The sequence below is a fragment of the Maylandia zebra genome, linkage group LG7 (genome assembly GCF_041146795.1).
Source record: "Maylandia zebra isolate NMK-2024a linkage group LG7, Mzebra_GT3a, whole genome shotgun sequence".
NCBI classification, from domain to species: Eukaryota; Metazoa; Chordata; class Actinopteri; order Cichliformes; family Cichlidae; genus Maylandia; species Maylandia zebra.
The window spans coordinates 39,356,549-39,369,900 of NC_135173.1; the positions used below are offsets into that span (position 1 = coordinate 39,356,549).

The window sequence follows — 13,352 nt, forward strand, 5'->3', positions numbered from 1 at the left end:
TTGTGCCAGTACTAATAAGAAGATATGGCTGAACATATAAAAGTAGGACTTCTAAATCTAAATAAATGGTTTCTGATTATCTGAAATTATGTAGAGCTAAAATAAATTTATTTTTTTTAGGGTTTACTTGTCTTTTGTGACAAAGTAGTCAGCTTTATAGTTTTGCATAAGTTTCGTTACTTAAAAATATTTTAAAATTGTGTCACATAACTTCAAATAGATAGCAAATGGTCTTTAAAATGGAGGCATTACAAAGTACATTGTACAATACTTGGTACAGCAGCTTGAATTTGTGAATCCAGTGAGTGAATATGATGAACATTATCTCTTTGAGATAGCTAATCTGCACTGATGCTGCTTAACGGCATAATTAAGTATCTTTAGTCCAATGGTGTGGGTTTACATGGCAAACAATAGGTGTGAGTGTTTCGACACCACTACACCCTACCATTGTGTTTTGCCCTGTGTATCACTATGCTTTTGTTTTGCTCTGAGATCATTATGCAGCCGTCATCCTATTTGGCTTACATTAAGTCCTACCATTAACTGTATTATTTTATTCACAACACTCTAAATCAGTGTCTAAAATTTACTAAACACATCGTAACCATTGCTTAGACATTGGCAAACTCACAGCACTTACATCAGCCAAACACAACACCTTCATGTCCAGATGAAAGCTGATTATTTATTTTATGGTTTAAACAAACATATGATCTCTTTTGCTGAGATGCCAAGAACCAGAGGTGAATGGTTTAAAGTGCTTTTGAATAGACATCGACATATTTGTATTGCTAGTATAACACAAAATTACAAACATGACATTGAGCAGTTCAAAAGAGTGAAGTTGAATTATGAGTAACTTTATAACATTATAAAATCATTGTGCTTCTTGTTCTTTGCTGTGGGTCAAACCAATTTTTCTGGATTTATTTTTAATTTTTTTTAAACATGCCTGATTAAACATTTTTATATGTTATTTACTGATGTGTGTCTCATATGGATAAAGAAGCAGTCAGGAAGGGTTCATGTGACTGTCCCTGAGCTTGTGTGGAGTTGGAACTTTCTTTTTCTTTTTTCTTTTTTTTTGAAGTCCTTGCTTGCCTTGTCTGTTTTTTAATCACACTACACAGGAAGACATCCATAGTTTTGCGTCTTGTTGTTTAAAGTAAAATTGTTGCAAGTTATGTGGTTATGTAACAAAGGATAAAAGCATTTAAAGCTCGGTGCACTTTCTCACATTCACACATCTGACCAATCATTGTGTGAAATATAATGAGAGGGTTTGCTGAAATGATCTGGTTTCTGAAAGTTCCAACAGGATGTTTTTAGAGAGTATCATCCCCTTATCTCATTTCGCAGTTTCTACATATTTGATTTTTTTCCCCTCGCCTCCTCTCTGTGTGCGTCAGTCCCTCCTACCTCAGACACAGGAGGAAGAGATGCGAGGAGATAGGAGTCGAGGCAACTGGCATTTTACAAAATGAGACATTCGTGGTTGGCAGCCGTCAGTTTAAAGCAATGTCAATTAGCTATGACGGGTGGCACGGCTGCACCATGCTTTGCCTCTTGAATACACTTAATAGTGTTCCAAAAATTTTATAGATTTAATTTTATACACAATGCTAAATTGCAATCAAGCTGTACTTTGCATGTAGTGCTAATTAGGAAATGTAGCATGCCAACAGTGCAGATGCAGACATCATCATGCCTCATATCTTAGTTTAAGAATGCCAGCAGATAATTAGACTTTAGCTCCAATCATCACAGTGATTGGAGCCTAAACACTGAACCTTCATTGTCTTAAATTCAGAACATCTGGGAAAAGAAATGGAGAATTTATAGAAAACTTGAAGATAGATGACTTCTCCAACACATGTGGAGCTGACGATCTTTTTTTTTTTTTGGCAAATGGAAACCTAGAGTCTTGTCCAACATATTTTCACTTTTGTTTTATTTGGGAAATCTGTTTTTAATTTTGAGGAGAAAAAAATCTCTCAACAGTTCCACCACTGAGAGATGGAGGCAAACAGTGGTCTTGGCCAGGCTCTATGCATTTTTGGACTTGGATAGTTTCTGATACTGAATTTTCAGTAATAAGGAAGAAGCATGTACGGTATGATTTGTCAAGTAATTGCATGGAACATGTTTCTAAGCCATTTATACATCGGTATGTAGTTTCTGCTGTGAGGAAACTGACAAAAGAAATGGAAAATTCAGGTTGTTTATGGGCACATTTTTGTTTTCATACCAATTTTCTAGTACAAAATGGACCCAGAATGGAGGTGATGATGATGATAATGCTGCTGCTGCTCATGTTAATGCTTTAAAATAACTCCTAATCATAATGCTACCTCTATTCCTGACTCGATCTCTCTTTCTTTCTAGATGCCAGGCCTTTTGTTCAGCCCTGTGTGTCTGACAGTCATCTGGTTTTTATCGTGGTCACTGTGTCCCAGTTGTGCTCAGATCTGGACCGATGAAGGTGAGACACATGCGCACACACAAACTGCATTTGAACACTTTGCGGAAAGACCTTTTCTGTTTTAACAAGAAGATCTGTGACAGTGCACTTTCAAATTCATGTGCAAACACATGTACTTAAACACATATATTGTGTTAAGGATCAGGGACAGATTCCTGTGTCAGCTATTTTGGGTGCTCTTGACTTATCTTGACTGCAAGTACTTGTGAGATATAAAGCTCCTGCAACAGAATGGAAGAAGGAAACATATTTTTAATTTCTTTTTTTTTTTTTTTAAACCCAGTGCATTTACTATGAAAAATGAAATTGTTAGAAGAGCCGTGACCAGAGAAAGTCTCATTACTCACTTTTGTTCCAACAAGAATTTTATTGTTGAGCCTTTTTGGCCTTAGTGCACAGATTTCTACAGCATTGAGATTCTTTCTTTCTCACTTTCTTTTTTTCTTAATTACTCCAACAAAATGAACAGCTTGCCCATAGACCTTCAGCTGAAACTGTCAAAATGTTTCCTTTTCAGTTCTCCTTTTTTCCCCTTCTTTTCCCTGCAGCAATTCCACACTCAGTTTTTATTGTCTGGAAAATACTAAGTTTCACACAGCTTGCAATGTCTGTGTCCACCCTGCCATCGGATTTCAATGTTAGGAGAGACCTGCAACCTTCCTGTGTGTGTGTGTGTGTGTGTGGGGGTGTGTGGGGGTGTGTGTGTGTGTGTGTGTGTGTGTGTGTGTGTGTGTGTGTGTGTGTGCCTATGCACGTGTGTCCATGTATGTGGGTATGTGTACTTAAATGCACATTTATGTGTGTGGTTTTATGTCTGTGTGCGCCTGTGCACATGTCTGGGTCCTCTTGCCAGAGGCAGAATCAGATATGAGTGGAACGCTGCGGGTTTGGGGAATAATGTACTTCACTGCCAATAAAACATGAATACACACATTCAGACCAGCCAAATCTTTGAGCTGCACCAAGGCCCCGGGTAGGACACATACATGCTCACACACTCACAAACGCAGAAACAGAGGGAGGATTTTGTGTCTGTGTGTGTGTGTGTGTGTGTGTGTGTGTGTTTTCAGTGGTTGAAGGGGAAAAGAAAATCTGGGTAAAGCTGTTGGGAGAGGCTCTACAAGAACAAAAGTGGAGGGAAGGAAAGTATTACACAGAAGATGAAACAATACGAAAAGATAAAGGTGAAAGGTAATATTTAACCTACTACGCTTGTTTTGTTATATGGACACAAGTGGGGTTGAATGATTAAACCTTTTTATATAGAAGTTACAGTTAAATGGCTACTGGTTTAGCTTGCAGGTTAAGCAGGTACCCATATCCCAAAAGGCTAAATGCAGCAGCCCAATCTCAACTTTTACCCGAGGGCCTTTGGTGCATGTATGCCCTCACACGCTTTCTCCCTGTTTTCTGTTCACTGCACAATGCACACGTATCTAATCAAGGTGGAAAGTCGAAATGCATAATTAAAATAAGAAATTGCAATGCAATATATTCATTACACATAAATTGAAATGTTGCATATCTTTTCTTTTATTTTGATAATTATGACTTATAGCACATGGAAATTAGAAATCAATTATCTCAGATTATTAGAACATTTACTAAGATCAATCAAAAAAGGATTTACCATAAAGAAATATATAACTTCTAAAAAGTATGTCTTATTTGCTTGTGGCTCCTTTACCATGAATCACTCAATCACTGCTGGGTAGCTTTGATAACATACCTTAGCTCACCTGTATTTTGGAGTTGGTTATTTCTCATCTTTCGGACAAATACCTCTGGCTGTCCAACAAAGCACAGTAGTGACATCAGGAAACAATTTGGCAGTAGTTTGGGCACCATGGGGAAATGCCAAGTCCTACTGGAAAAGGAAATAGTTGGCTTTAGACTTTGGATAAAACCAACCACCACCAACATCGGTTGATGGTATGGCACGCCAAATCATTAAAGACTCCAGAAATGTCAGTCTGTACTTCAAACACCTTGGATTCTGTGCCTTCAAGTCTCTAAGACCTTGATCTAGCAATTGTAAAAGTAAAGTATTTATTTATTTTTCAGAAATCTGTAGTTTTGTTTTTTGGATTCTTTTTGTTTGAGTTTTGCCTGAACCCTTACAAGCTTTTTTTCTTTTAATGTTTCCAGATCTTACTCATTAAGTTGTTGATTGAAGAGCAATTAAACTGATCAAATTAATTCAAACCGTAAATAACAAGATGCAGGCTTATTTTTATTTCCATTATTGAAACTGGAGAGCGTTTTTCTCATTTTGAAAGTTTTAGATGTATCTTTCTATCACAGCTCTGTTTCTAATGTCACTCAGCTTTGTACTCTCCTCTTTGAGCATTTATCTCCTACGCTCAAAAATATAAATGCAACCACAAAGTCACTGTGGATCATTGTTCCTCTTTTCCCAGCGGTCTCATTTTGCACAGCTACTAACAGCAGGAGTGCCAGTGAAAACCAAATATTGAAACTGCTGTCAGTAAAGTCGTCATCTTGAGTATGTGTCAAATTTAATTTAGGATTTACTTAGTTGGTCCCCAAAGGGCATACGCAGTTGTTATGGGAGGGGGAAAAATAATATATGTAACAACATATAGTAGATGCCTCTTCTTCTCCATGTGATTTCTGAACATAAAAGGAGGTTTCAGCTTAATAAAGCCACTTTATTAAGTTTGTTACAAGATAATAAGATACAAAAAAAGCTGAATTAATGGAAAATGCAGAATCACAAACCTGGGGTAGATTGTTTGCTACCAAGGGAGGAGAGGTCGGCAGGGAGTATGCATGCCTGAGTGATTGAGGTTAACATTAATGAAGGTGTGTTCGTGGCAGACTGGCAGTCAGTGTTTTTGTTTTTTTTTTCTTTTCCTTCACACTGAATCTACTATAAATGCTGGCATTCACTTTTTGTAGCCAAGCTAAACATACACACAGATACTCATACTGGAGATAGTGTATCAAGTTTGCAAATCACTACAGCCACCTCAAATATTTGCTCAGGTATACACTAGTCTTAGTATTCCTTCAAATCTGCACCACCCTGCAATTTTGTGTGACAGCATGTTGTAGTTTTGCAGATTACAAAGAATATTACTGATATCAAAATTTCATATCCAGAGTCATTAGTATCCATTGTTGCTGGATTTAAATTGGAGAATGATCTTTAAAACTACAAGGTTACATCTGTATCTAATCTTACATTGTTTAATAAATAATATACCAAAAAGCCCTAAACTGTTAGGTTGCCATAGTTGTCTATGGATTAAAGCATAGCTGCAGCAAAGCTGGTGAAGAGGAGGATATCAGAGATAAAACCTAAAAAATCTCAGCAGATAAAACTAAAGTTATCTCTATTATTCAATACAGCAGTAATTTGAAATAGAAATAAATACAAGTCACCGTGAAATATGTTACTGTGTCTTTGTGAAGTTAAGACTGGGAAACCAAGGTGATTTTGAGTCTTCTGTAATCAATGAGTGAGCGTTATCAACAAGAAAATTGAAGGTTCCATATTGTAGAAAGTGAACACTTTTCATATTACAGCACTTCCAAGTTTAAAACTCTCACACGACCTGCCGTACTGTCTCCTTTTGTAGAAGCCAGTACGACAGGATGTTCCTGGTATTTTGGTGAAACGTTTCACTGATCCTCTGTCCATTATTAAATGGCTCCCAGATTGGATTTGCTGATACACAGTAATATTACTTTAATGATGGAGCAGCTTTATACTGTGAGCCAAAGTCTCCTCAGCCTGGTGTCTGCAGGATCCCTTGCCTTGTATGGTCATGTTATTGTGACACGGCAGAATATACTGTAAATGGTGCCGCTTGAATCACATTAATACAGACAATGCTGACACATGGTATGTTAGATTGTGCAATGTGCAGATACTGCAAGCCAGACAACACAGTGCTTTAATATTTTATGCGATGTCTGTGTTTGCAGTGTCAGGCGAGCAGTATGGGCGCTTGGAGTCGAATGTGACACTGGCATGCAATAATTCGGAAATCAGGTAAGGAAGAAAAAAGAGCAACACACTAGCACACTTGTTGTGGTGTTGGAAAGAGTTGTTCAGTATAGCATCTCCATGCATTTGCACGCAGAGCAAATTTGTCATAAAGGTTATGATGATATTAATTGATATACTGAAAAACTGTTAGACTCATTGCTTTTCTTAGTTATTTTCTTACTCAGAAGGTTCATTTTTAATGTTGGTGTCAAAAGAAGTTTGCCATAGTCCCCAGTGTCATCGGCCTAGAAACCAGTTTGCGGCCATCTGTTAACTACCATTAGGGTCATTAGGGAAGCTGTTTCGAGAGTGGTTGCTGGAGTGTGCTGTGAATTCAATCGCTAAGCCTCAGTCATATTGGCTTAAGGCCAGTCAGTCACTGGTAACCACTGGTCGCTGGGGAATTGTGCGTGTATTCCCAGAGCTGTTGCAGGAAATTGCTTGCTTTTGCCAGGTTAAATTCATTGCAAAGAAGTACATGTTAATGCCCCCAAAACCTCCTCTGATTACTTTGGTCACTTCAGTTTGCTGCTATTTCCTGTAGTATGTAGGGTAGACATTGAATTGACACACAAAGACTTGCCACTTACTTGCTAAGATGCAGTGCAAATCAGGAAAATATAATGTTGCACCTTTTTAAATGTGCTGGTTTCAGCTGTAAAGCACAATTTTTCAAGTTTTACTACAATTTGGTGGTTTGGTGCAGATAGGCCAGGGTCTTGGGTGAACCATGGGTGAATGCGGCAATCCTCTAGCAACCAAAGCAATCACAAGGAGGTTTTTAGTGCTCCTTCCTCAACCAATTTTAGCCAACAACCACTTGCCAGCCAATAGGAATATATTTTTCACTAGTGACTGGAGGTTGCCAAGTGGTCTTTAGGCCTGCTTAACCGAGGCCTTAATTACAACAAAGAAACTTAACAGCAGATATCTTACTTAAAAGAAAAACCCGTAAGCTTTACAGAGATGAGACAAAAATAAGATACTACACATAACTGAAGCATAATGCCAGCAAATTCCATAGGAAAAGATTCTGAAGAATTAGTTGATTATACGAACATATACTGTGTCGTCCACAGGACTATAGAAACCTTATCTTTTTATGGCGTATACCTAATTGCTCAAATGGTCAGTCTCAGGTATATTCATGCCTTTACTCTACTGCTAAAATTGTTCATTGTCCTGTAGTGTATTGTATGTGCCTTCATCCTGTTTTTGTCATGCTTGAGTGAAGCACTGGCGTGTTTAACAGTAGTTTTCTGCCCATACAGTTACTATTGGCTTCAATAGCTGCAAGTTAACAGTTATCATTAATTTGGTTAACTTTACTTGCACCTTTCTTGTCATAATGCAGCTAAATAATGTACATGACTTGACATGAATAAGGACGGCTTCTTAATGGCATCAACAAACTGTGCATTTTGTTATTGTTTGACTTACATAGCAGAAGAAAGTAGTGTGTTGCTCAAAAAAAGTAATAAGATGTACTTCTTTATTTTAAACAAAAGGGGGGCTGGCACAATAAAAATGAATGTAATATAACCTGTACTGATGTTGTGTTAGTTGTAGTTTCTTTATAAATGAATGTTGTAACATGTATGTTTTTGATATTAGGTGCTTACTGTTATTGTTCTAATCTAGGATTGGAGTTGAGATAAAGTCCCCTAAAGCATAATAACCAAAGTCTAACATGTCCCTGACTAGGTTACCTGTGTCGTGGCATCTCAGCCACAGCGCAGTGTTACCATGGCATCAAGTGACACCAAATGGAAGCTTAGTCCTGCTGCGTGTCAACCATTCAGCGCAGGGCACCTACAGCTGCTATGACAACAGTGGGCGGCTCCTCCGTTCTATAAAACTCAGGCTGGGCCGTAAGTGTTCCTGTGACTTGTTAAGCTTGCTCTTAATTTATGGGTTAGCACCATTAAAAAGGTCTGTTCTGTATCTAGTCTTTTGGCATGGGACTGCAGCCTTCAAAAATTCAGTTTTCTAAGCAGAAACCTGTTTGCATCCCTGTGTTACAGGCCCCATGTATACAGTAAGTCTCCCAATCCCCTACAGATCTTAGAGGAAGTTTATGTTTGTGCCCCTGAGAAATTCTCATTTCTTTTACAAATTTATCTCAACATGTTTTTATTTCCCTCTGGATCTTCATTTTTAATGAAGGAATTTAACAGGACAACTTACTGAAACAGTGATAATCAGAGCACCAATGCTGGTCCTCAGAGGAAACTGGTCTTATCGTTTATCAATTAGACAAAATTGCCTCCCACTTCCTATAACTGTCTTGCACAGGAAGCATCTCCCTAAGTAGGCTTCCTTTTGAAGTTCAGGGAATTTTTCCATGGTACTGGTCATTCAATATTTTGGTTAATGTGCAGGAAACTAGGGCACAGACACCGAGCTGTTAATTTTAGACTTGAAGACAAGCCATATAAACTTTAAAATATATAACAACTTATAACAGAGCTCTGAAAAACATCACTCCCTTTCTATCCTGAAAATGATCTATGCCTTACTACTGTTCCCCAGATCCCCCTGGGCGGCTGACCATTTCCTGTCAAGTGCCCAATCACACACATGTTCGCTGCTCCTGGGTAGAAACTGTAAAGACCTTTCTGCCAGCAGAGTATAATGCCTCCTTCAGGTAAGAGCTAGTTACTGCACAGAGTTGAATTTTGAATGCAGTGTGTATAGTTTGAGTAGTATGCTAATATATAGTATATATCAAATTATCCTTCTTTGAGTCTGCTGTTCTTCCTCCAACTTGTCATATGGCTCTTAAGCTGGGCACGCATACCTTTGCAAACTGTAGTGTTCTCAAACAGGAAACAATACACATTTAAAGTGTTTTCATGGACTGCAGTAGACACTAGCAGGAACAAGACTGACTCTTAAGGACTGCTGAGTAAAGATTAGACATTCAGCTGGTGGACAATTCAACAAATAAATAATAAGTGTAAACAAATACAGTCACAATATGACTTTTCTACTCTGAGATGTAAGCATACTGAAGCACTGAACCACAAAAGGGCTATTAGATCTGTTACCTTTTTGCTGTTGAGGTAAATAATTTCACTTGTGCCATTGTCATTTCTGTTCATTTTATCTTTTGTCTCACTGGTAAATGTTTGGCACACTTCGAAAAAATTCTTATTGGGAAACACTAGAAGAGACTGATTCTTAATAATTCATCTGGAATTTACAGACCACACACTACACAGCTTTATCTGGTCACTGTAAACACCATAAGCCTTGGCGGAACAGACTCTCAGAGCTGACATGTACACACTACATTTATATCAGCCTGACATTTATTTAGAGGCTTCAGTATTGAGCTGTGGTGAATTGGTTGTACTATCTTTGCTGTTTTTAGCACATATTTCAGTTGTCATTAACTCTAAATAGCATTTTTTTGTGTGTTTTTAAGCAATGGTAAAGAGTGGAGCCCATGCATCGTGGACGTCACCCAGAAGCACTGCGATGTAGTTCACCCTGCTTTCTGGCAGCCCATCCATACCCTTAGAATCACAGAGACGAATGCACTTGGGTCTAAGAATACAACCGCCAGTGTTAAATTACACGAGCTATGTAAGATCACGCTAAACACACTTGTGTAATATAGACCTCATATATACATTACATTTTAAGGATTTTTTTCCCATTTCCAAAATATTACCTGCATTATGAATAAACACACAAAACAAATTCTGGGAACACAAAGTGGAATTTCACACATGCACAGGTAAAGTTAAAGCAAACTGGTGTGTACAGAAGACAATGCATCATGATATCTAATGACACACGCCTGTCTTTGTTACTGCTGTTATGACCATGCCCTTGTGATTCTCATATTATGACCTAATTCATCCTGTTTTGCTGCATCACTGTCAAAGATTTACAGTTAACAAACAGTCAGGTGAATAAACAACACTGAGACACTTGTGTAGGTTAACGTGCTGCACGGGTGAAAAGCTCAGAGCGAATCACCCCGAACTGCAGTATTCGTTTATTTTTATAGGTTACATCGTCAATATGCAAATATAATCACATTTCCTGTTACGCAGGTCCTGATGCTGTCTGTGTGTAAGCTGTGTGTGTGTGTCACAGAGTATGTGTGTTGCAGGTCAATTTCTAAGAATAATATAATGCAAGTCAACTTCTGCGGATATGTATTTCTGTACTGGTCTCTTGTGGTAAATGCCAGTGTCACAGGGTCAGCTTCCTGTTTCTACAGAAAACTGTGTCTGGTGAAATATGTATAACATAACTTTTGAAGAATAAGCAAATAAAACAATAAAAACTACCTAACAATCACTGTCTACATTTTCACTGCTCTCGAATAGAGGCGTTCATAGCTGTTTGAGATCTGTGAATGGCCATTAGATGTTGTTCACCATTTTTCCCATTCTCTGCATTTTTGTTTAACACACAGGTGAGGGCAATATTTAAAACAATGACAATAGTTAATGAAATCATTGAAGTTAAATTGGATTCATTGTACCAGTTGTACCAGGTCATGATTTTGTTTCAACATACTTTATTTCATTAACGTCATTATTTTAGAGTTTTTGATCACCAATAGTAACATCAAAGTAAAACAGCATGAGAGATTTTGTATGTTTTTTGCCCAGTGAAAATAACAAAATATAATACTTAATCAAATTTGATTTAATCCTGTGTTTTCCAGTAAAACCAGACCCTCCAGAGTCAGTGTTGGTGAAGGAACTTGGAGGGTATCCAAAGAAGCTACTGATCTCATGGAGATTTCCCTCTTCCTGGCCCCAGCATGATGCTTTTCCTTTGATATTTCATATCAGATATAGGCCACAGGGCTCTATGTTCTGGTCAGAGGTTCGTAAGCAAGACCGTTGATTTCACTTCAATGTCGATGGGGTTGTAGTTAGGAATAAACTTGAACATGCACATTGGAGAAAATATAAAAAATGTTTCAAATATTTTACCAGCAGTTGAAAATAATTTTTTGATTTCCAACTGATAAAGCACAACTTTCTGCTTTTATAAACTGAGATAAAACATTAAAAGCCGCACAACTGTTTCACTGTTTTTGTTTTGGTAGGTCACTTTAAACACACTACAGCTAAACACAAGGGGGGAAGTGTTGGTCATGAACTTCTGCATTGCGGTTTCTTTGTTTTAACTTTCCAAGTTGACTGCTACCATCGTGTGTGTGTGTGTGTGTGTGTGTGTGTGTGTGTGTGTGTGTGTGTGTGTGTGTGCTCCTTCCCTGACATGTTTCTCTCTCTTTTTAACCAGATTTACTCTTTGGATAATTCAATTGTAATATGGGACGCTCTGGCAGGCCACCTTCACCAGGTTCAGGTCCGAACCCGTGATGAAATTAACGCGGAGAGCCAGTGGAGTGAATGGTCTCCTCTGCTACTCGGCAGGCCCTGGGAAGGTAGGAGGAAAAATTAAAGTAGTCCGTATCAGTCATTTTATTTTGAGAGTAAATTTACGATGCAAAAAGCGATCAATAAATTAAGGCATTATATAGATTTGATTAAAAGGTAACACGATCAAATAATTATATTTAAATACACTTAAAGTTGAATCACATTCAGTTAAGAGTAGTATTAGAACTTTTATTAAAGGCTTTGTACTATTCCTGTCTACTGACTGAAGTAAAAAACTTACTCTGGGCCTGTGTTTGCCTTACAGACTGTACCACCCCTGAGCCTGATGTGGAGCCAGAGGACATCTTTACTCTCCCAACCAAATCAAAGCCTGAAGCCTCCACTCCAAAGTCACGGGGTAAGACACCAAATGAAAACTGTTATTACAATCAGCTATGTTGGGGGTCAACTAGAGTGCAGCTAATGTCACTAGATTAGTACTACACCACCTAGGTTGCTACCACAATTACCACAACCCCTTTTAGCACTACTAATATTAGACCTGCTCTGTAACAGTTGCTATTACCGTTTCATTACTAAGTAATTTTAACCATAAATGATTTTCATTTATTAGCATGTTTTTAGCAGATTGTTTTTTTCCGCTCTCCCTCTGTCTAGATTTTACTCAGTTATCTTCAACAGCTGAGAAGCTGAGGCATTATTTACAGTTATTAGAGGAATTAAACACATAGCAGTAGAATGAAAATTATGTTTATATATGCATTTTGCTTTCCTATAGCACTTAGAAAGGTCTTTCTGGTTCTTTGACCCAATAGCCCCTTGAATTAGTGTGGATGGCCTGACCTTATGTTTTGTAAAAGTTTTACAAAACATAAGACATTTTTAACTCGAGAGTCCCAGACTCCGGGTTAGGTTCGGAGAGTAGTCTGGCACTTAGTTGTGGTTGTCAAACTTAAGGGTAAGAGGCTTGGGGATGCGTTAATGTCTGCGATGTCATCACAAAGACAGCCAATTATACATTTCCCTTGTGTGTATGTGTGGTCCTCCTCCTCCCCCTCACACATAGCATGGGGTAGACAGCAGTCACTGTGGAGGAAATACTACTATCAGAGAACAATTTTTAGCCAAAATATGAGCACCTCTTGTCCAAGTGATTTTTAAGTGCACTTGATACTGCACTTACTCCAGTTTCCAGTAACATGCCCAACAAGTTTGAAGTGGATCAGATGAACAGTTACTGAGATAGAGGGGAAAAAAGAGAAATATGTTTTTTTAATGATGTAGGTGTCCTTCAGTGTATCTATTGGCCCTTTTTTGAGCATATATTAGATGAAAATGATTGAAAACCACTGAACTATGCGAATCATAGCCTAATAAGCGCAAGACGAGATGTTTTTACCTTGTGTTTTGGTGGCATTGAGAAGGCTCATCGGGCATTGATGCAGCAGCAATCTCTAGGAAGGCATTTATT

At 38.1% G+C, this 13,352-nt stretch overlaps 1 protein-coding gene across 4 annotated transcripts in view; it reads left to right on the forward strand.

Moving 5' to 3' along the window:
- The window catches only part of il11ra (interleukin 11 receptor subunit alpha), a 51,040-nt gene that overhangs the window by 31,998 nt on the left and 5,690 nt on the right, over positions 1–13,352 (forward strand). For all 4 annotated transcript variants that reach the window (XM_012916624.4, XM_012916617.4, XM_004538379.5 and 1 more), the window contains exons 2-9: positions 2,389–2,485; positions 6,440–6,506; positions 8,208–8,374; positions 9,036–9,150; positions 9,934–10,094; positions 11,194–11,357; positions 11,781–11,925; positions 12,186–12,278. In XM_012916624.4, the coding sequence (XP_012772078.2) occupies positions 2,389–2,485; positions 6,440–6,506; positions 8,208–8,374; positions 9,036–9,150; positions 9,934–10,094; positions 11,194–11,357; positions 11,781–11,925; positions 12,186–12,278 (1,009 nt within the window). The remainder of the gene's footprint in view (positions 1–2,388; positions 2,486–6,439; positions 6,507–8,207; positions 8,375–9,035; positions 9,151–9,933; positions 10,095–11,193; positions 11,358–11,780; positions 11,926–12,185; positions 12,279–13,352) is intronic.